General features: G+C 45.4%; 1 protein-coding gene across 1 annotated transcript in view; it reads left to right on the top strand.

Annotated features, from left to right (window-relative positions):
* The window catches only part of LOC137636007 (uncharacterized), a 58,753-nt gene that overhangs the window by 30,274 nt on the left and 7,592 nt on the right, over positions 1–20,887 (top strand). Inside the window, exons 3-5 of the mRNA XM_068368455.1 lie at positions 5,791–5,978; positions 6,134–6,403; positions 9,587–9,801. Of these exons, the coding sequence (XP_068224556.1) occupies positions 5,913–5,978; positions 6,134–6,403; positions 9,587–9,801 (551 nt within the window). The 5' untranslated portion in view covers positions 5,791–5,912. The remainder of the gene's footprint in view (positions 1–5,790; positions 5,979–6,133; positions 6,404–9,586; positions 9,802–20,887) is intronic.

Genomic DNA, 20,887 nt, shown 5'->3' with positions numbered 1-20,887 from the left:
GATGGCCTTTGCCTTCCCTCCATCTAAACTCTCGTCTAGATCGAGCGTCTGGTATGCCACGGGAGAAGTTCTCGGCTTGGGAGTACCTGCCTCTGCCCAGGGCGACTTCTCAAGCCTGGTAGACTCTCCCCGCCGTCTAGCCATGAGACGCTCGAAGATTAGTTGGTCATCTTCGGACCTTGACCATCTGCTGAAAGGCATTTTCAGAGCCTTTGAAGTTTTCAACTTCCTTGACTGGTGTTTGGGAGCCTTAAGTAGGAAAATCTCATCGGCTGATAGAGATGTCTCCCTACTCATTATGTCCTGCATGGATAAAGCCATCCGCGATGGATCCAATGAGCTATCCTCCTCTTTTACTTCAGGAATCCTTAAGAAGCGAGAGTCTCTTTGCTCTTATCTGTCGGCAGGAGTTACTCCCTGTCAAAGATCTGAGCTACTCTTTGCTCCCTTATCGAAGTTTTGTTCCCTGAACATTTGGTTAAGGACATAGCTTTGTCACTCGTGCAGAAGGACACCCATGACTTGGTAGCGTCCTCTGCTCGCAAAGGGACTCCTTCGACATCCTTTTCTGCAAGACCAAGGATAGACACTCCGGCGTCCAGGTTTATACTGCCCTTTCGTGGCAGAGCTCCCAGCAGGGGAAGTACTCGTGCCGAGGGAAAGAAAGGAAAGAAGAGAGGAGGTAAGTCCTCACGTGGCAGAGTCTGACTGCCCGCAGCCTCAGACAGCAGTAGGTGCCAGACTCAAGAACTTCTGGCAAGCCTGGGAGAAGAGGGGCGCAGACAAACAGTCTGTGAAGTTGCTCAGAGAAGGGTACAAAATTCCATTTGTACACAAACCTCCTCTAGCGACTTCCCCCATCGACCTCTCTCCCATGTACCGAGAGGAATCAAAGAGACAAGCCCTGAAACTGAAACTGGTGGTGAATGTCTCGGACCTTCAATCACCGGGGTTTTACAACCGCCTCTTCCTAGTACCGAAGAAGACAGGAGGTTGGAGACCGGTGCTAGACGTCAGTGCCCTGAACGTCTTTGTCACGAAGACAAAGTTTACCATGGAGACCACGAAATCAGTCTTAGCAGCGGTCAGAAAGGGAGACTGGATGGTCTCTCTCGACCTAAGAGACGCATACTTCCACATCCCCATTCACTCAGATTCCCAACCTTTTCTGAGGTTTGTTTTCGACAATGTGGTGTACCAGTTTCGGGCCCTGTGCTTTGGCCTAAGTCCTGCTCCTCTCGTGTTTACGAGGCTTATGAGGAATGTGGCAAAATTCCTCCATTTATCGGGAATCCGAGCCTCCCTTTACTTGGACGACTGGCTTCTCAGAGCCTCGTCCAGTCATCGCTGTCTGCAGGATCTTTATTGGACATTGGATCTGACCAAGGAATTGGGACTTTTGGTCAACATGGAAAAGTCCCAGCTGATTCCATCCCAAACTATACTGTATTTAGGGATGGAGATTCGCAGTCCAGTTTTTCGGGCTTTTCCGTCTGCCCCCCGAATAGAGCAAGCCCTGCTCATAATCCAACGGATGTTGAAGAGAGAACGTTGCTCAGTCAGGAATTGGATGAGTCTGGTAGGGACTCTATCATCCCTGGAGCAGTTTGTCTCGCTAGGAAGGCTACACCTTCGATCTCTCCAGTTCCATCTAGCTTTTCACTGGAAAAAGGACAAGACGCTAGAGGCGGTCTCAATCCCGATCTCCGAAACAGTAAAGGCATGCCTGAATTGGTGGAACGACAATATCAACCTAAGAGAGGGACTTCCCCTAGCTGTTCAGATACCCAACCACGTTCTATTCTCAGACGCATCGGATTTGGGTTGGGGTGCGACCCTGGACGGTCGGGAATGCTCAGGTCTGTGGACCTCAAGTCAGAGGAGCATGCACATCAACGGCAAGGAGCTTTTGGCAGTCCACCTGGCCTTGATGAACTTCGAGAGTCTCCTTCGAAACAAAGTGGTGGAGATCAACTCGGACAATACCACAGCCTTGGCATACATTTCCAAGGAAGGAGGCACCCACTCCCTGACACTGTACGAGATCGCAAGGGACCTGCTCATTTGGTCAAGAGATCGAGGCATCTCCCTGTTAACGAGGTTTATACAGGGCGACTTGAACGTCTTAGCAGATTGCCTCAGTCGGAAGGGTCAGGTAATTCCTACGGAATGGACCCTCCACAAGGACGTGTGCAAGAGGCTTTGGGCGACTTGGGGTCAACCCACCATAGACCTCTTTGCAACCTCGATGACCAAGAGACTTCCAATCTATTGCTCTCTAGTCCCAGACCCAGCAGCAATACATATAGACGCTTTTCTTCTAGATTGGTCTCATCTAGACCTATATGCATTCCCACCATTCAAGATTGTCAACAAGGTACTGCAGAAGTTCGCCTCTCACGAAGGGACAAGGTTGACGTTAGTTGCTCCCCTCTGGCCCGCGAGAGAATGGTTCACCAAGGCACTTCGATGGCTGGTAGACTTTCCAAGAAGTCTTCCTCTAAGAGTAGACCTGTTACGTCAGCCCCACGTAAAGAAGGTACACCAAGGCCTCCCCGCTCTTCGTCTGACTGCCTTCAGACTATCGAAAGACTCTCTAGAGCTAGAGGCTTTTCGAAGGAGGCAGCCAGTGCGATTGCAAGAGCGAGGAGAGCTTCTACCATTAGAGTATACCAATCGAAGTGGGAAATCTTCCGAAACTGGTGCAAGTCAGTATCTGTATCCTCGTCCAGTACCTCTGTAGCCCAAATCGCTGATTTTCTCTTACACCTGAGAAAGGTTCGCTCCCTTCCAGCTTCCACGATCAAGGGGTACAGGAGCATGTTGGCTTCGGTCTTCCGGCATAAAGGCTTAGATCTTTCCAACGATAAAGATTTACAAGATCTCCTTAAGTCTTTTGAAACCTCTAAGGAACGTCGTTTGGCTACTCCTGGATGGAACTTAGACGTGGTCCTAAGGTTCCTCATGTCAGACAGGTTTGAGCCATTACATTCAGCCTCCCTGAAGGATCTCACTCTTAAGACTCTTTTCCTGGTGTGCTTGGCCTCGGCTAAAAGAGTCAGTGAACTTCATGCCTTCAGCAAGAACATCGGTTTTTCTACAGAAAAAGCCACTTGTTCTCTTCAACTTGGTTTCCTGGACAAGAATGAACTGCCTTCTCGTCCTTGGCCTAAATCTTTTGATATTCCTTGCTTATCAGAGATCGTATGCAACGAACTGGAGAGAGTGTTATGTCCCGTTAGAGCTCTTAAGTTCTATTTAGCTCGTACTAAGCCATTACGAGGTAAATCTGAAGCGTTATGGTGTTCGGTTAAGAAACCATCCTTACCTATGTCAAAGAATGCTTTGTCATATTTTATCAGATTTTTAATACGAGAAGCCCATTCCCACTTGAATGAGGAAGACCGATCTTTGCTTAAGGTTAAGACGCACGAGATTAGAGCTATAGCAACCTCCGTGGCCTTTAAGCAAAATAGATCTCTGCAAAGTATCATGGACGCGACCTTTTGGAGAAGCAAGTCAGTGTTCGCGTCATTTTACTTGAAAGATGTCCAGACTCTTTGCGAGGACTGCTACACACTGGGTCCATTCGTAGCAGCGAGTGCAGTAGTGGGCGAGGGTTCTACCACTACACTTCCCTAATTCCAATATCCTTTTAATCTGTCTCTTGAAATGTTTTTAATATTGTTTTATGGGTTGTACGGAAGGCTAAGAAGCCTTTCGCATCCTGGTTGATTTTGCGGGTGGTCAAAGTCATTTCTTGAGAGCGCCCAGATTAGGGGTTTGATGAGTTCCTGTTGTATGGGTTGCAGCCCTTGATACTTCAGCTCCTGGAAGTCTTTCAGCATCCTAAGAGGATCGCTGGGCTTCGTGAGGAAGACAGACTTACAAGGCAGAGTAATCGTCTAAGTCAACTTCCTTACCAGGTACCTATATATTTTGGTTTTGTTATATTGATAACTGTCAAAAACTCTTAGCTTATACGCTGTAAACTTAATTAACTCTGGTCTCTACCCACCGCCTTGGGTGTGAATCAGCTATTATATATTCACCGGCTAAGTTAAATATTTAAAAATGATACAGTATTTTGATTATAAAATAAATTTTTGAACATACTTACCCGGTGAATATATAAATTAAAGGCCCTCCCTTCCTCCCCAATAGAGACGCAGCGGGACGAGAAGAATTGAAGGGTTTGTTTACATGCAAGAGTGGTATCTGACCGATAGTTGGCGCTGGTGGGCACACCCGCAACCTTCATAGCGATCGCTCGCGAGTTTTTTGAGTGTGTTTTCTGTTGAGCCGCTGAGTAGCAGCTATTATATATTCACCGGGTAAGTATATTCAAAAATTTATTTTATAATTAAAATATCTTTTTAAACAGTAGTGTACCAGTTTTGCACCCCTTTAAAGGTTAACAGCCCCCTTGCCAAAATAGGACCGTTCTTCTACAAAAGACCTCTAATTTGACCTGACGGAATGTGGTACATCCTACCTCATCTGATCTGGTGTTGGAGGCCCTCCCTACCTAACCTAACTTAACTCGGAGCACTGTAAATTAGATAATGTAACATTCCTTAATCTCAAACTATTTGGATATTAGTATCTCCCAGCTCGGATCCTGCAGAGTTTTTGACCAGGCACGCTGAACCTGACCTATACAGTGCCATAAATCTTAACCCTTTTACCCCCAAAGGACGTACTGATACGTTTCACAAAAGCCATCCCTTTACCCCCATGGACGTACCGGTATGTCCTTACAAAAAAATACTATAAATTTTTTTTTTCATATTTTTGATATTTTTTTTTGAGAAAATTCAGGCATTTTCCAAGAGAATGAGACCAACCTGACCTCTCTATGACAAAATTTAAGGCTGTTAGAGCAATTTGAAAGAAATATACTGCAAAATGTGCTGGGAAAAAAATAACCCCTTGGGGGTTAAGGGTTGGAAATTTCCAAATAGCCTGGGGGTAAAATGGTTAACTTTTTATCAGTATCCATAAAGGACAAATTCATCTTTACCCTGAGACTAGTTTCCTCCTGAGGTCTCCTGTTACTGATATACAAAGGTAGGGCATTTTAAGGGGTTGCCTTTTCTATGTTGAAATCCATATGAAAACCTTAATTTCCAATTTAGAATAACTCGTCTAGATATAGTTTTTAGAAAGGATGTCCAGTATAAATGGTATTTTTGACACCTAGAATGGTAAAAATGAATTGTTGTTAGGTCAATTCGACAGAGATGTCACATAGAGCATTCACAGTAAGTTTTTGGGTCTCACATAACGTAAGGGGAATTATTAGAGACGATGATGGAACATGGAAAACGTTTAGCGGGATGCACCAGAAATGTTTTGAAACAAAATTGAGTTATAAATTTCAAAGTCCCATACAGTATTCCATTGTTTTCTGATAGTCTTTTTATGCAAATAATGAACTTGATAATGCAGTGATGTTCAATGGAAAAGGGATTTTGACAAAGGAAAAATATATTTCTGGGGAGATACCTGTGACGCCCGGTGAAAAGGGACCTTACTCAAGATCTCCGGCACGCACTAGCCTACATGTTAGCTGTAATTACCCAGAGGCTCCGGCCCGTATATACTTTTTGCTCCGGCGCACGACGGAGTAGTTTAAATCTCACCAGTTTAGTAATTACAATGGGGCTCCGGCCCCTTTTTTAGTACGAACCTTACATGCACACCATATTCCTCCCAAACTCTCTATAATTTTCATGTTATTTTAGAGTCTCCGGGAGCGTCTTAATTTATTTAACCTTTTTATTACAGAAAGTCCGTTGTGCCGTCAAGGGTTGCTCCGTCTCCTTTACGGATCCGATAGGCCACAATGTCTGCCGATCCCACGCCCACTGTGCGATCTCCTTCATCCGTGAACCGGGCCAGGCCCCTACATGGTCTGGTTCCCGGAGGCTTGCACCTTGTGCTACGACCTCTCAACGGTCTTGCTTAATGATGATGTAAGATTTCTCTATTTCTACTGTTTCTTCTATGATTATAATATTGAATTTCAATTCAGTGTTCTATTATCAAATTTTTGAGATGTATCTTACTGTTTTATATTTGGAAATACGTTAATTTTTTCCTTAGTTCTAATGTATTTTACCACTTCCAGGCTGATGAGGATGCTCTCTGGGCCGCCAAATCCAGCCTCCGGCCCTGGGTGTCAGGGTTTGGAAGAAATGCCCCCACCGGCTGCCCTTATCTCCTTGACGGTGACATGGCCTCCAGTCTTTTTCCAGGCTCCTCCTCAGCGGCGGTACCTTCAGCCCTAGCCGCTCCCATGATTGAAGCTATCAGGGCGGCTATCCCTCTGGAGGAAGATAACCAGCTCTCAGGAGACGTCTCCGCCCTGGATATCAACGTCGAACCAATGGACGAGCAGGTTAGTGGTGTTGAGTTGGCAGATCCCTTTCTCTCACCTACTCCTTCCTCTTCCTCATCTTTCCTCGGCTTTGTTATACTTTTGTACCATACAATGAATGGGCAGTAGTCCCCAATTTCATGGTTAAAGTCCAAGGGTTGTCATAGAAAGAAATCCTCTGCGGTTGGATGAAATATTCGAGTATGTTACTAGATAATATATACTCTATATCTGTTTATGAATATACTGTAAAAGTAACTTGTACCTTATGTTTAATTTAAGAATAAGAAGGAAAAAACCCTGCGTTATGGCTTAAATATTAACCCTTTTACCCCCAGGCTATTTGGAAATTTCCAACCCTTAACCCCCAGGGGGTTATTTTTTCCCCAGCACATTTTGCAGTATATTTTTTTTAAATTGCTCTAACAGCCTTAATTTTTGTCATAAAGAGGTCAGGTTGGTCTCATTCTCTTGGAAAAAGCCAGATTTTTCTCAAAAAATTATCAAAAATATGAAAAAAAAAATTTTATAGCATTTTTTTGCAAGGACATACCGGCACGTCCATGGGGGTAAAGGGTAGGGTTAAATGAAATAGGATAATTAATTTATTTTGGTCAAGAGTGATGTCACATATACAAACAAAAAACTTGTTTGTTGTCCTTGCTTTGTCATATTATATATACAGTGAAATGTAAAATTCACAAGTATAGTAAGTTGTATTTGTATAAAGTAATGCTCAGTACTTGCCTGCTAATTTATTTCTATTTTGATCCATATTTCCATGTTGAAAATTACCGGTTACAGTGTAGGTTCCATTTCTTTTTCCCGTAAATAAATTTGATTTGGTAAATGTGAAGGAGGTTGGTCGGGTGGCTTTTTTGAGCCGTCAGAGCAGTCCAACAAGGTGCATATCTGCTTGTCCAGTACTGTGATACGGTCTCCTTTCATTTTTTGAGAAGAGTTACATTTATTCTTTTGTATTGTCTTTTTAATAGTTTGGGAAATGGCCCTAATGAGTGGTAAATGAATGATCATGTTTAGTAATACTATAGTCTATTATACATACATACCTATACCAAGGCACTTCATCAATTTTGGGAGTAGACAACATCAAACAAATGAAAAAAAGGGGACCTTTCCTCTCTACATTCCTCCCAGCCTGACAAGGGACTCAACCGAGTTCGACTGGTACTGCTAGGGTGCCACAGCCCACCCTCCCACATTATCCACCACAGATGAAGCTTTATAACGCTGAATTCCCTATTGCTGCCACCTCCACGGTCATCCAGGGCGACCGGAGGAAGCGGCAGGGCCTACCGGAACTGTGTCACAGTCGCTCGCCATTCATTCCTATTTCTAGCACGCTCTCTTGAATCTCTCACATCTATCCTCCTATCACCCGAGCTTTCTTCACCCCATCCATCCACCCAAACCTTGGCCTTTTTCTTGTACTTCTCCCATCTTTCTCTATTATATAACATAAATTCTGTTGCATATTTGATAATGAACTTTCTTGACAACAGTTTCCTTATATCAGTGAGTGTTTGATAGTCTTGTTTTAGTTGTTGTCACTGACTGTATTCTGGTAATGAGGCTGAGAATATTTTTATTTTGAAGGAGAATAGGCAGATTTCATGATTAATAGATTGTTACCAGTCACAAAATCAAGAATGATGGATACACTGACTATAAAAGGCAAAACATGGAAAATTAGCATATGATGATAAAGCATAATTCTAAATGCCAAAGTTATTTGGAAGTATGAATACTTTTGTATTTGGGATGGAAATAAAAAAGACAACAAATTAGGGTTATGGACAAACAGATCTTGATAAATTGCGCACTAAGTTGGTGGTTAGGATACATGTAGGCAATCTGCCATCCTTTTTGGGGGTATACTAAGTGTGATGCACTACAGAATATGCTAGTTGATATCAACAAACTTTTGTATCATATCATTATTTGAAAGTATGGTGCCTTAGATGACCGCAGAGGTAGCAGCAGTAGGGGACTCAGCAGTATGAAGCTTCATCTGTGGTGGAAAATGTGGGAGGTTGGGCTGTGGCACCCTAGCAGTACCAGCTGAACTCGGCTGAGTCCCTGGTTAGGCTGGAGGAACGTAGAGAGTAGAGGTCCCCTTTTTTGTTTTGTTTCTTGTTGATGTCGGCTACCCCCCAAAATTGGGGGAAGTGCCTTGGTATATGGATGGATGGATGGTAATCATGAGTGATAGTGAGGAAACTACATTATACAACTATGCCTTACAAACTAACCAACTGATTATCATGGTGAAGGTGGACTAATGCAAATACAGTATTTGGAGAAACGGGAAGCCTATCATCTTTGGAAAGGCAACAGATCAGATTTGACTTGGAATAAATATAATTATCTGTGATCTGTTGCTTATAGAGTGTGGTGTCATGAAGCTGTGTGTAAGTCAGAATTTTGAAAAATTTCGTCTTTGGTTAAGCTTAACCTGAATCTCATGCCTATGATTTTCAGCTACAAAAGTCAACAAATAGTCGGGTTTCAAATGAAATAGATATCAGGTTATTACAAATGATTGTTTTCTTACTGTATTAACCCTTTTACCCCCAAAGGACGTACTGGTACGTTTCACAAAACTCATCCCTTTACCCCCATGGACGTACCGGTACGTCCTTGCAAAAAACTGGCATTTAATTTTTTTTGTGCAAATTATTGATAATTTTTTGAGAAACTTCAGGCATTTTCCAAGAGAATGAGACCAACCTGACCTCTCTATGAAGAAAATTAAGGCTGTTAGAGCAATTTAAAAGAAATATACCGCAAAATGTGCTTGAAAAAAGATTATCCCTGGGGGTTAAGGGTTGGAAATTTCCAAATAGCCTGGGGGTAAAAGGGTTAAATGATATACTGTTTTTTTTCAGCATTTCTTTATCTTATCTTGTGTTTGTATGACGAATGTTTTGTAAGTTGAGTACCTTCTGTATCGATCATCACTTGAAATAATTATTTGTCATGTGTGTTGTCAATATAAATTACTTTTATTCATAAATTCATTTTTATCCACCACTTATGGAGCTTGTCAGGCTGGGAGGAACGTAAGAGAGGAAAGGTCCCCTTTTTCCATTTGTTTGATGTGGGCTACCCTCCAAAATTGGGGGAAGTGTCTTGGTATATGTATGTATGTTTGTATGTATTCATAAAAATTTTTCTTTTCAGTCAGAAATGTACGAAAGCGAGCTAACTGCCATGACCCTCGTTCGCGACGATTCCCGCCTTGTGGTGGGATCCGGCCAAGGGGTCATGTTCATCTTCAAGTGGGGAGACTTCCGTTTTCACATCGATCGGTATGCCGGCCATCCCGGACAGATTAACTGCCTCGTTCCAATCGGCGACCGGATGTTGGTAACGCGATGCAAAGATGGAAACATCAGGTAATGATCTGCAGTTTGAGTTCTTTTCCGGTGTACGTACGATCGTCAGTAATTGACGTGTCGAATGCGTACGGTATTTATTTCAATGTGTTTCTCTGTACCTCTGCAGTGTAACTTATACTACAAGTAAGTTGGTATTAAAGTGTATTGTTGCTGAATCCATAAGCCAGCAAAATGAGGCCGTCAGTGTAAAAAAACATTGGGTTATTAGATATTAATAATAGAATTTAAAAATTTTCCAGTTTCTTGAAAACCCCAGGCTGTTAATCTTTTCTTCAGTTTTGAAGTTCTCTTTAACCCTTTTCTTGATACTATGAGTCAGTGGTGGAGAGGAGGGACATGTATTTGAACTTCAGTTGACTGTGGAAATAAAAAATGTCACTATTAACCCTTTTACCCCCAAAGGATGTACTGGTACGTTTCACAAAAGCCATCCCTTTACCTCCATGACGTACCGATACGTCCTTGCAAAAAAATGCTATAAAAATATTTTTTTTCATATTTTTGATAATTTTTTGAGAAAATTCAGGCATTTTCCAAGAGAATGAGACCAACCTGACCTCTTTATGACAAAAATTAAGGCTGTTAGAGCAATTTAAAAAAAATATACTGCAAAATGTGCTGGGGAAAAAATAACCCCTTGGGGGTTAAGGGTTGGAAATTTCCAAAGAGCCTGGGGGTAAATGGGTTAAAATTCCGATTATTTCCATGAATCTCCACTGATGTTCATATTGTTGACTACCACACACTGTAGGTGGTGGGACTCAATTGAAGGAAAGGGAAGGATAATTTTGAGCACAAGTAAGGCTTAGGTTACTTGTCTAGAATATTTTGATAAACCATTCAAACTATGGTTAGAAATACAGAGTTCCAGGTTGTTTACTAAAGTAATTAAACATAAATTACTGTTGTGTAGATTGGTTTTAAGTTAATGTCTTGTATATACTTATTTAATACGTCTTTATGCTGCTAGAATCTTTCCAAAGAAAAATGTCTTTAAAAGAAAATCAGTACCTGCTACACTCCTAATATTTACATTCACTCTCAAGCATTGATTTTTGGATCTAATTCCTTGTGCACTTCTGTGATTAAAGTTTAACAAGGAATGTCTAAGCCTTTTTGGATAGCAAGGGATTATAGACCCTCAGCTCCCAGAACACAGTAGGGACACTACATCAGTTTAAAGGTTTAAAGGTCGCCCATGAATGGCAGAGGCAAGGGACAGTGACATTGCCCTAGCAATCAGGACAATACCCTAGAGACTGACCATATATTATACGATCAGCGCCCAAGCCTCCTCTCCACCCAAGCTAGGACCAGGGAGGGCCAGGCAGTGGCTGCTGATGACTCAGCAGATAAACCTATAGGCTCCCCCAAACCCCCCAACCTTAGGTCACAAGGATGGTAAGGTTGCAGACACTAATGGCACTAACGAGGCTGTACGTCTCTTGCTGGACAACAATCTATTCTCACTGAACTGTCTTCACCTAATTTTAGTGAAGGGTTAATCAAAAATTGAATTAGACTCTTAGTCTTAAAAACATGTTGGACCGAAGTCTTAAAAACATTTTGGACTCCAAGAAAGTTGAAAGAGACTAGATCATATTATGTTCTCCAAAGCTTACCATAATCTACATCTGTGATTCACTCCGCTTTTAGTCAATGCTAGTTCCTACAGAATGCTAACTGTCACTGAATGGCGTAGATGACCCACTAGGTACTGCTTGAGCATATTTTCTACCTCAAATATTATTGTGAATATATATTTTATTATTGTTATTATTATTATTATTACAAGCTAAACTATATCCCTAGTTGGAAAAGCAGTAGTTTCATTTATTTCTTAATTTTCTTTCACCACTGGGGTATTTTTCCCTGTAGGAACCAATTAGCTTATATAGGTACACTGGATCGTAAAAGTATTGGTGCTAAGGGATTTGATTTGTACTGAAAGAATTCATTTAAGTGCAGGTGTCGTGGGAGGGAAGGGTTAGTATGCCTGGCTGTGGGTGCTTCGGAAGGACCGAATGTAGTTACTGTATACTGAAACTAAAAGTTAATGTCGGATAACAGGTGCATATGTCTGTCTGGTGTGATGGAAACATCACAGTCAGTACTCGAAGTCATTGTTGAAACACTACCATATACTATATGTTAGTAAGGGGATATTAGCAGTAGTCGTTTTATGGGCACCCCTCGACATTAGGCCTACCAAAATTTGGGATGTCAGACACTTATATTTCTGTGACTTTCGTAGTGGGGTCCAAAATATTTCATACAAATTGGCACCGATAAAATTTTTCAATCCATTGTATTTAGACTTTAAGCAGATGGTTAAGAGCACTCTAACTCATCTTGCAACTTTAAGATGTGGTAGCTTATCTTATAAGAAAAAAAGTTGGTATTATGAAACCTCTTTATTTTATGTCTATGAATGTATGGAAATACAGGTTGTTTTGTTAAGATTATGTTTATAAGTTTAATTTTCATTGGAGTAAATTCTTAGGACATAAGATGACTTTTAATTGTACACTTATTTTCTTTTTCTGCCCTCAGAGCTGTGCACCTCTACGCTCATAGATTTGTTGGCATTGTTGGGCAGCACAAGAGAGAAGATATCGGTCTCCCATGACGTCATCTTTTTGGCTTCCTGTGCCATGGATGACATTGGAACATAAGTTACTTCTATGATGCCGAAGTGGATGGTACATTGACGGTAACTATAATTTTTTAAGTAATCATCATAGTTTCAGATATCTGTCTGTTTTAAGTATGGCAAACTATCATCCTAAAATATTGCTATTTATCATCCAAAAATCTTCAGTTTATCCTCTGAAATTAGTTTTGTTCCAACACGGAGACTTACCTCGAACTACTTTCTTAGGAGGTACCTGGAATCTCCTCTCAACCGACCAGAGTTTTGTGTAGTTTACCCTACTTCCGTTTTCTGTGAGGACTACCCCAGGCGGAAGGATACGTGCCCTGAGGCTAGTCCCGAGCCAGGTCGCGTGTTAGGTTGGGTCTCGGTCCTCAGTAAGTTCTCTCTGGCCGCGTCGTGATACCATCCCGACGCTCTCCATTCTCAGTGCGACCCTTTGTGTCCCCGACTCGTGCGTCCCACGTGGTATCCCTGTACTTTCCCTTGTGTTCTCGCGTGTTCGCTTGATTCCCTTGTGCTTTCCCAAGTGTATTCCTTATCCTTTCCCTGCGTTCCTGTGTCTTACGGTGTTGTGTTTTGCATTATGGAGCAGTCCCGCCGTTGTCCTGGGCCTAGAGCCTGGAAGTCGTGTGGAGTGTTTTTGTCCAAGCCGGAGGTTGACCCGCATTCCCTTTGCTCTTCGTGTAGGGATAGAGTATGTTCGCCGTCGGACACGTGCCCGGAGTGTGTCGTGGAGTGAGATCCAGTGGGTATGTTTTAGTACGAAAAAGAAGAAGTCCGCTAAGCGATCCCCCAGTAAGGCGAGCACCTCTTCGCCCTTGACGTCACCAGGAGGGAAGTCTGACAATGTTTCTGTTCCATCTTCCCCTACCCAGAGTAGGGGACGAGGTAAGTCCGTTGCGGGGAAGAAGCCGATTGCTCTTCCCCAGGAGTCTAGTCTTCGAGATATTGGGACTCTTCGCAGGCAAGTGGGGGCCCTGAATGTGCTTTTAGTGGGGGTCTTGGAGACTCTACCCTTGTGCTTGGGGGGCACGTCTCATCTGATGACCCCATGTGGGGTAAAAATGTCCCTGTCTCTTCGCCCGCTTCATGGGCCTACGTTTCAGGTACCTCTGCAGCTGATGGCACCCAAGATAAGATGGACTTGCCGGTAGCGGATTCCTTCGGATGGGGACCCCCGAAGACTCCAGGTAGGTCCCCGTTGAGGATGGAAGAAGGCCTTGGTTCCTGGTTCCCCAACGTGGTGCGACCGAACTCTCCCCCAGCTCCTCTTTTGGCGGTTCCTGACATGTTTCTACAACCTTCGACCTCCGGAACCCAGCAAATCACGAAGACCTCCATTCCCCATGCGCCTGCCCCTCGGTCGTGTTATGCAGAGTCGGTGGGGGCTTCAGCGGCAGGTTCAATGTTCTCTTCGGAGGGAGAAGCGCGGAGGAGGGATAGATCCAGGAGCAGACGTTCCCGTTCGAGGTCGAGATATGGTAGAAGGCGTTCCAGGTCCCCGAGGAAGAAATACAGGAGGAGTAGGTCTCCCAAAGAAGAAAGGGTCCTCGTCCCCCGCAGGAAGCTCGCGGACTTCGCTGCTATCCCGAGCTCTGCGAGTTGGCGGTCCAGAGACGGTTCTCCAAGGAGGCCCTCTGCCAGCCACAGGTTTGACCCTCGGAAGGACCAGAACAAAAGGACCTCTTCAGACAGGCGTAAGGCCGCGAAACAATTGACTCAACCCGCACAGCGGAGGGAGTCGCTTTTTCGGAAGGGCAGCCTCGTCGAGTCAGCAAAATTGACTCGACCCGTGAATACGCAGGGACGGCTTCCTCCGTCGGGCAAGCCCACGGAAGCCTCACCCTCTTTGTCGAAGGACATGTTAAGGACGGAAGCCCTCGCCGACACGGTGGTGCCCGTCCCAGGACCGAGACCTAGTGCGGAGGTGCCCGTCGGCACAGCCCCTTACCGCCACACGGAGGTGCCCGTCGAGTCAGAACCTCAGCGACAGACGGAGGTGCCCGTCGGGACAATGCCTCAGCTTCAGACGGAGGGTGCGGTCGGCGACGTGGAGGGTTCTCCAACCGAGAATTCAGCCTATCGGAGGGTTATAGGCCTCATACGGAGGCATCACAGGATCGAGGAGCCTGTTCCCGCCGACGAAGATGCCTGGCGTTCCAGCCTCAATCGTCTAATGGAGGCCCCCTTACAGCAGAAACCCTTCTTAGCGCTACCTGTGGCCAGGGACGTGGTTCTGGGACGTACGCATGTGGACAAGGTTATGGCCGGCAATGCCGAAGCCCCCAAATCCCAGAGTGCCTCAAAATTACTCCAGGGTCTAAGGTCCCAGAGCAAATTTTATGTGCCGGAGGGGCAGCGACCGGGAGCCTGCAAGATGGAGGCCTCCCTTGAAGTGTTAGGTCAGGGTGGCCCGGAGGACAGAGCCTCGTCAGCACCGATTCGTTTTCAGAAGCGACGATGATGGAGGAGATGTCCAAAGACCTGGTCAACGTTGCCTCCTGGTTGGACTGGTGGGCATCAACTCTGGTGGGTATTCAGGCCACCTACAACTTGACAGACCCAGCGAATCAAGCCCTCCTGTAAGAACTCATCATCTCCGGGGGAAGGACACTAAAGTTCTTGACATTCCAGTCTCTTGCCCTATCGGCCAACTGGATCCTTAGGAGAAGGGATACGGTCCTGACCAAGCTATTCCGGAAAATCCCTGACAGAGAAGCGAGGGCTTTGAGGAGCCTGCCCGTGTGGGGTGACTCGCTTTTTCCCTTGAAACAAATTGAGGAAATCATGGAGAAAGTCATGAAGAGGAAGGAAGTGAGTGGGCCCAGACCTCACACCATGAGGAGACCCGCTTACAGAAGGCCAACGTCGGATGGACCCTCTACTTCTCGAGCCTCTCCTAGCCAGACGAGGAGAGACGCCCCATCTACCTCTTGGGCTCAACCACCGCAGCCCCCCCGTAGAGGAGCTCCGACAGCACCTGCCTCGTTTAGAACGTCCTACTCGGCTTCCAGGAGAGGGCGTTCAGGTCGTTCCTCCAGAAGGAGATAGGGTGAGAGGCCCCCTACTCCTGCCCAAGCCTCAGGTTGGGGGATGCCTCAGACATTTTTGGCAAGCATGGAAAGACCACGGTGCGGAACCCTGGACAGTAACGGTGTTGAAGGAGGGTTACAGACTACCATTCCTAGCAGAACTGCCTCCTCTGATTCCAGCCAGCCGGGCGGAGTGGCTAGCACCCAAGGACCCTTTGAAGAGGGCAACCTTACAGGAGGAAGTATCCGCGATGTTGGAAAAAGGTGCGATGGAAACACTCCTACATCCGGGCCCAGGCTTCTACAGTCGACTCTTTCTGGTGGAGAAAGCGACGGGGGTTGGAGACCGGTGATAGATCTGTCAGCCCTCAACAAGTTTGTGTGCAAGACCGACTTCAAGATGGACACCCCAAAGTCGGTCCTGCAGTCCCTGAGGGAAGGGGACTTCATGATGTCCATAGACCTCAAGGACGCGTGTTTTCAAATCCCTATCCACCCCTCAAGCAGGAAGTTTCTCTGGGTGAAGTGGGGTACCCAGATCCTGCAGTTCAAGACCCTCTGCTTCGGATTGTCAACAGCGCCCCAGGTATTCACGAGGATCTTCACGACAGTCTCCGTGTGGGCTCACGAGCGGGGTATTCGCCTCATTCGCTACCTGGACGACTGGTTGCTTCTTTCCTCCTCAGAGGTCGTTTTGAAGGATCAAGGCGTGAAACTAATACAATTCTGCAAAGTTCTGGGTATCACTATCAACCTGGAGAAATCGCATCTGTCTCCCTCCACCAGGATGACTTACTCGGGGATAGTGCTGGACTCCCGCCTAGTGAAAGCCTTTCCGTCGGGGGAGAGGTTGAATAACCTGGACCAGATCCTTCGGCCCTTCCTTTCGGGACAGCCCAGGAGAGCCAAGGACTGGCAGAGGTTGATAGGTCACCTAGTATCATTAGAGAAACTGGTCCCCCAAGAGAGGCTCAGACTCAGGAGCATCCAGTGGAACCTGAAGGGGCTCTGGAGCCAGTTAGACTCCCCCCACAAGTTAATTCCCATTCTTCCGGAGGCAAAACAATCCCTGGAGTGGTGGCAGGATCGAGCGAATACCCTCGAGGGGATGCCCTTCGCAACCGAGCCCCCTGAGATGCTTCTCTTCACGGACGCCTCCAAGGAGGGGTGGGGGGCACACCTCCTCGGCAAGTGAGCAAGAGGCTCTTGGACGGAAGAAGAGAAAGCACAGCACATCAACGTCCTAGAGATGAAGGCAGTCCGAGAAGCGTGCCTACAGTTCGTAGATCTTCTAAGGGGAAACACAGTGGCGTTGATGTGCGACAACGCCACTGTAGTAGCGTACATAAAGAAACTCGGAGGTCTCAATTCGAAGGAGTTGTGCGATCTCGCGTTGGAGATCCTGGATTGGGCCGAGTCAGAACAAATAGTGATTTCAGCAAGGTTCATTCCAGGCAAAAAGAATGTCCTAGCCGACGGGCTCAGCAGGATGGGCCAGGTAGTGGGTATAGAGTGGTCTCTTCACCCAGAAGTAGCCAGGCTCATCATTAGGAAATGGGGTTCGCCGTTGATGGATCTCTTTGCAACCAGACTGAAAGCACAACTCCCCGTATTTTGTTCTCCTGTCCCAGACCCAAAGGCGGCATTGGTGGACGCCTTTCAACACAAATGGGACAATCTCGACGTGTACGCTTTTCCTCCCTTCGCATTGATCAGGCAAGTGCTCAACAGAGTAAGGACAGCTCACAACTTAAGGATGACTTTGGTAGCGCCCTGGTGGCCGGAGAGAGAGTGGTTCGCGGATCTAAGAGATCTAGCGTGTCTTCCCCCGTGGCCTCTGCCCGACAGACCAGACCTTCTACGGCAGCCACACTTCCAAAGGTTCCATGACAATCCTTGGTCTCTTTGCCTTCACGCTTGGAGACTATCGAGCTTCTCCTGAGGAACGAAGGATATTCGGCAAGAACGGCTGTGAAGATGTCACGCTATCTGAGGCGGTCTTTGGCAGCGGTCTACCAGGCAAAATGGGCCACTTTCACGAAATGGTGTTCCTCAAAGAGCATCAAGCCTCTAAAAGCCTCGGTTCCGGATATTGCGGATTTCCTCGCACACCTCAGATACGGGGTGGGCATGTCAATACCAGCCATCAAGGGAGTCCGTGCAGCCTTGGGCCAAGTTTTCCTTCTGAAGGGCATTGATCTGGGCTCCTCTAGGCATATCTATGCTCATCAGGAGCTTCGAACAAGCATGCCCTCCGCAAGCCTCCAGGGTACCGCAGTGGGACGTGGCAAGAGTACTGAAAATGCTAAGTGAGCCACCGTTCAAACCCTTGAAGGACATGGTGGACAGGGATCTCACTCTCAAGACGGTCTTCTTGTTGGCCTTGGCCTCAGCTAAGAGAGTAGGGGAAATCCATGTGTTGTCCTACGAAGTCTCTCATACGAAGGAGTGGCGTGAGGTCTCCTTCAAGTTCGTCCCTTCTTTTGTAGCAAAAACACAGAATCCAGCAGTCTGGGATCCTAAGTTCGAAGGTTTCTCAATGCCAGCGATTCCTCGGACAGGGAATCCAGAAGATTTGAAGTTGTGCCCCGTCAGAGCCGTGAGGAAATACCTTGAGAGGACGGCTAATCTCCGCCCTGATATCAAAAACCTTTTTGTCTCCACGGGTACAGCGAAAAAGCAGGTATCTAAGAATACCATCTCCTATTGGCTAAGACAGGTGATTTTCAGGGCCTATAGCAAAGCGGGCCTTCCCCTGACAAGTAATCCCAGGCCCCATGACATTAGGGGTCTAAGTACCTCTCTGGCTTTTGAAAAGAACATGGTGGTGGCCCAGATCCTTAGAGCAGGCACCTGGTCGAACCAGTCGACCTTCACAACTCATTACCTCAAGGATTGCTCGAGGAAATCTCTAGACGGGTTCTCTATTGGGACAGTCATCTCTGCGCTCCAAGCGATTTAACAGTGAAGCCCCAGATACAATCGTGGGTAGCAAAACCAAGAGACGCAGGTTCGTTTCCTTTCACCCTTGTCCCTTTTCCTTTCACAACCCTCGGAGATAGACCCAGATACAACCTGCACAGGACACGACTTTACAACTTCGTCACAGGACTCAGCATCGTGGAATTTTTAAGGGCAAGTACTTAGACACTAACATGAGCTCTTCGTGTAGTTTTTCCCTACGTTTCGTTTTCCGGATATCTTAGAACCTAGTTTCCTACCTAGGTTCCTTGTCGCCCGGATTAGTTGGGTCTAGAGTTCAGGAAGACACTCCCACCTCCTAAAGTGTAAGTCTCCTAAGAAAGTAGTTTGAGGTAAGTCTCCGTGTTGGAACATATCACAAATTTTTAAGTAATTTGTATTTTCCCTAACATACTTACTGAGAACTACTTTCGGGTAATGGCCCTCCCTTCCTTCCCCGAGTGCCTTACTGACCCTTAGATATTTTCATCATCCAGGAACTTATTGAGGACTGAGACCCAACCTAACACGCGACCTGGCTCGGGACTAGCCTCAGGGCACGTATCCTTCCGCCTGGGGTAGTCCTCACAGAAAACGGAAGTAGAGTAAACTACACAAAACTCTGGTCGGTTGAGAGGAGATTCCAGGTACCTCCTAAGAAAGTAGTTCTCGGTAAGTATGTTAGGAAAAATACAATTTTCAATATTAAACTTAGCCGGTGATTATATAAGCTGCAACTCTGTTGCTCGACAGAAAACTCTACATTAAAAATCCGCCAGCGATCGCAATGCAGGTAGGGGGTGTACTTCAACAGCGCCATCTGTCGTGCAGGTACTCAGTACTCAATGTAAACACAGAACTCAATTTTCTCTCTGTCGGGCTACCGGCAAGACCTACTAATTCGCTGTTACTAACTGGATTTGTTTTCACAACTATTTGGTGAAGTACACTATTCTAGTTTTGAGCTTTCGCTATGCAGGTGTTTTATCTTCATCTCAAAACTTGAACTCGTTTTGGATAGATTTAATTATGGTGACAAAGAGAGTATGGACTCTCTTTCACTTTTAAATGGCCGACCCTTCCATTAGACGGAAGTGTGTTTAGGTTTTTAGTAATTTTGCTTAACACGTTATAGATCTATATATTTTATATCTCTCCGCCTTTATTAGGCCTCTTCGATTAACTTTCCATTTATTATAAACATATAAAAATAAATTTTTATGTTTTGTTTATATGCGACCTTTCCTGATAGTAGGCGGTCCTAACTTGGAACTGAAGTTAATCAACGTTGAGCCCGTTATATCGTATTTAGCCTTTAAAGAATTTAAAACTTTTTAAATGTAATGTTTTATGAAAGAATTTCTTTGATAGTCTTCGTACTGTTTTCAAAGATGAACTAACGTTTAGACTACGCAGTTGTTGACGTTCAGGACGTTCAACATGCGCTCTATCGTTACGATAGAGAGTGTATCACGGTTTCACTTTGCAGTAAGAGTAAATCGATTCTGACGTTTTGTTCATTCTTTCTTAGCTTAAATGTTTTAAATTCAAAATTAAAGGAACTTTTTATTTGGAAAACCTTTCAGTTTTTTCCTTTAGTCAAATAACATGTTTTTTTTGACGATATATAATTGGGCTCTTCTCTTCTCTTAGGTGCGAAATCAAGAGAGAAAGAGATAGAGACGGAGGGAGAGAGAGGAGAGAAAACGTTCCGTTCAAGCGGGTAACGTTGTTCTCGTGTTACTCTCGTCCCTAGTCTCTGTACGGGGAGAAAGGTAAAACGTTTCTAGGTTTTTATTCTTGTCCCCAGGCTATGTGCGGTGAGAGATTGAAAACGTAGTTTATATGAACTAGCGTTTAGTCTCTTTCCCAGCCACTGAATTTTTTATCTTAATATATGTTTTCTGTTTTTTTGCTAGTATTAATGAGCTGCATTTTACGACTGATTTCGCAATTACTACCTTTAATGAAGGGTAGAATTGCGTGTTTCAGGTAGAAATCAGTAAAAGTTTCGATTTCAGTGAAATAAGTGCAAAACAGAAAATCGATAAAGTGATATGCGCAAAGTGTTACAGTGTTGCGTCCGAGGGTTCGTCTGTTCGTGCCTGTCGTTCACCTAGTCCGGGACCTCTTGCAAGCTCCCAAGCCCTGGGGAGAAGTAATGTCGAACGACTTATGGGTTCGAGAGGCCTTGATCAACGAACAGACTTTTTCCCTCTGTGGTTTCGGGCGTATCTACCCAAGATCGCCCCACCCACTCTAAGACGAGAGAGCCCATTTATTCCTCGTCTGCGGAAGAGGTTTCTCGTAAGAAACCATGGACCAAGGTCTCGCGGCTTATTAAGCGCAAGTCGGTCCTTTCCGCGCAAGTCCAACGGCCCAGTTGTAGCCACTGGGTCAGTTCGGACTCGCTGCAGTCTTCCGACGACTGCTC

The sequence above is a fragment of the Palaemon carinicauda genome, unplaced genomic scaffold (assembly GCF_036898095.1).
Source record: "Palaemon carinicauda isolate YSFRI2023 unplaced genomic scaffold, ASM3689809v2 scaffold21, whole genome shotgun sequence".
In the NCBI taxonomy this organism is placed as follows: domain Eukaryota; kingdom Metazoa; phylum Arthropoda; class Malacostraca; order Decapoda; family Palaemonidae; genus Palaemon; species Palaemon carinicauda.
This window is presented reverse-complemented; position numbering and strand designations above follow the sequence as displayed.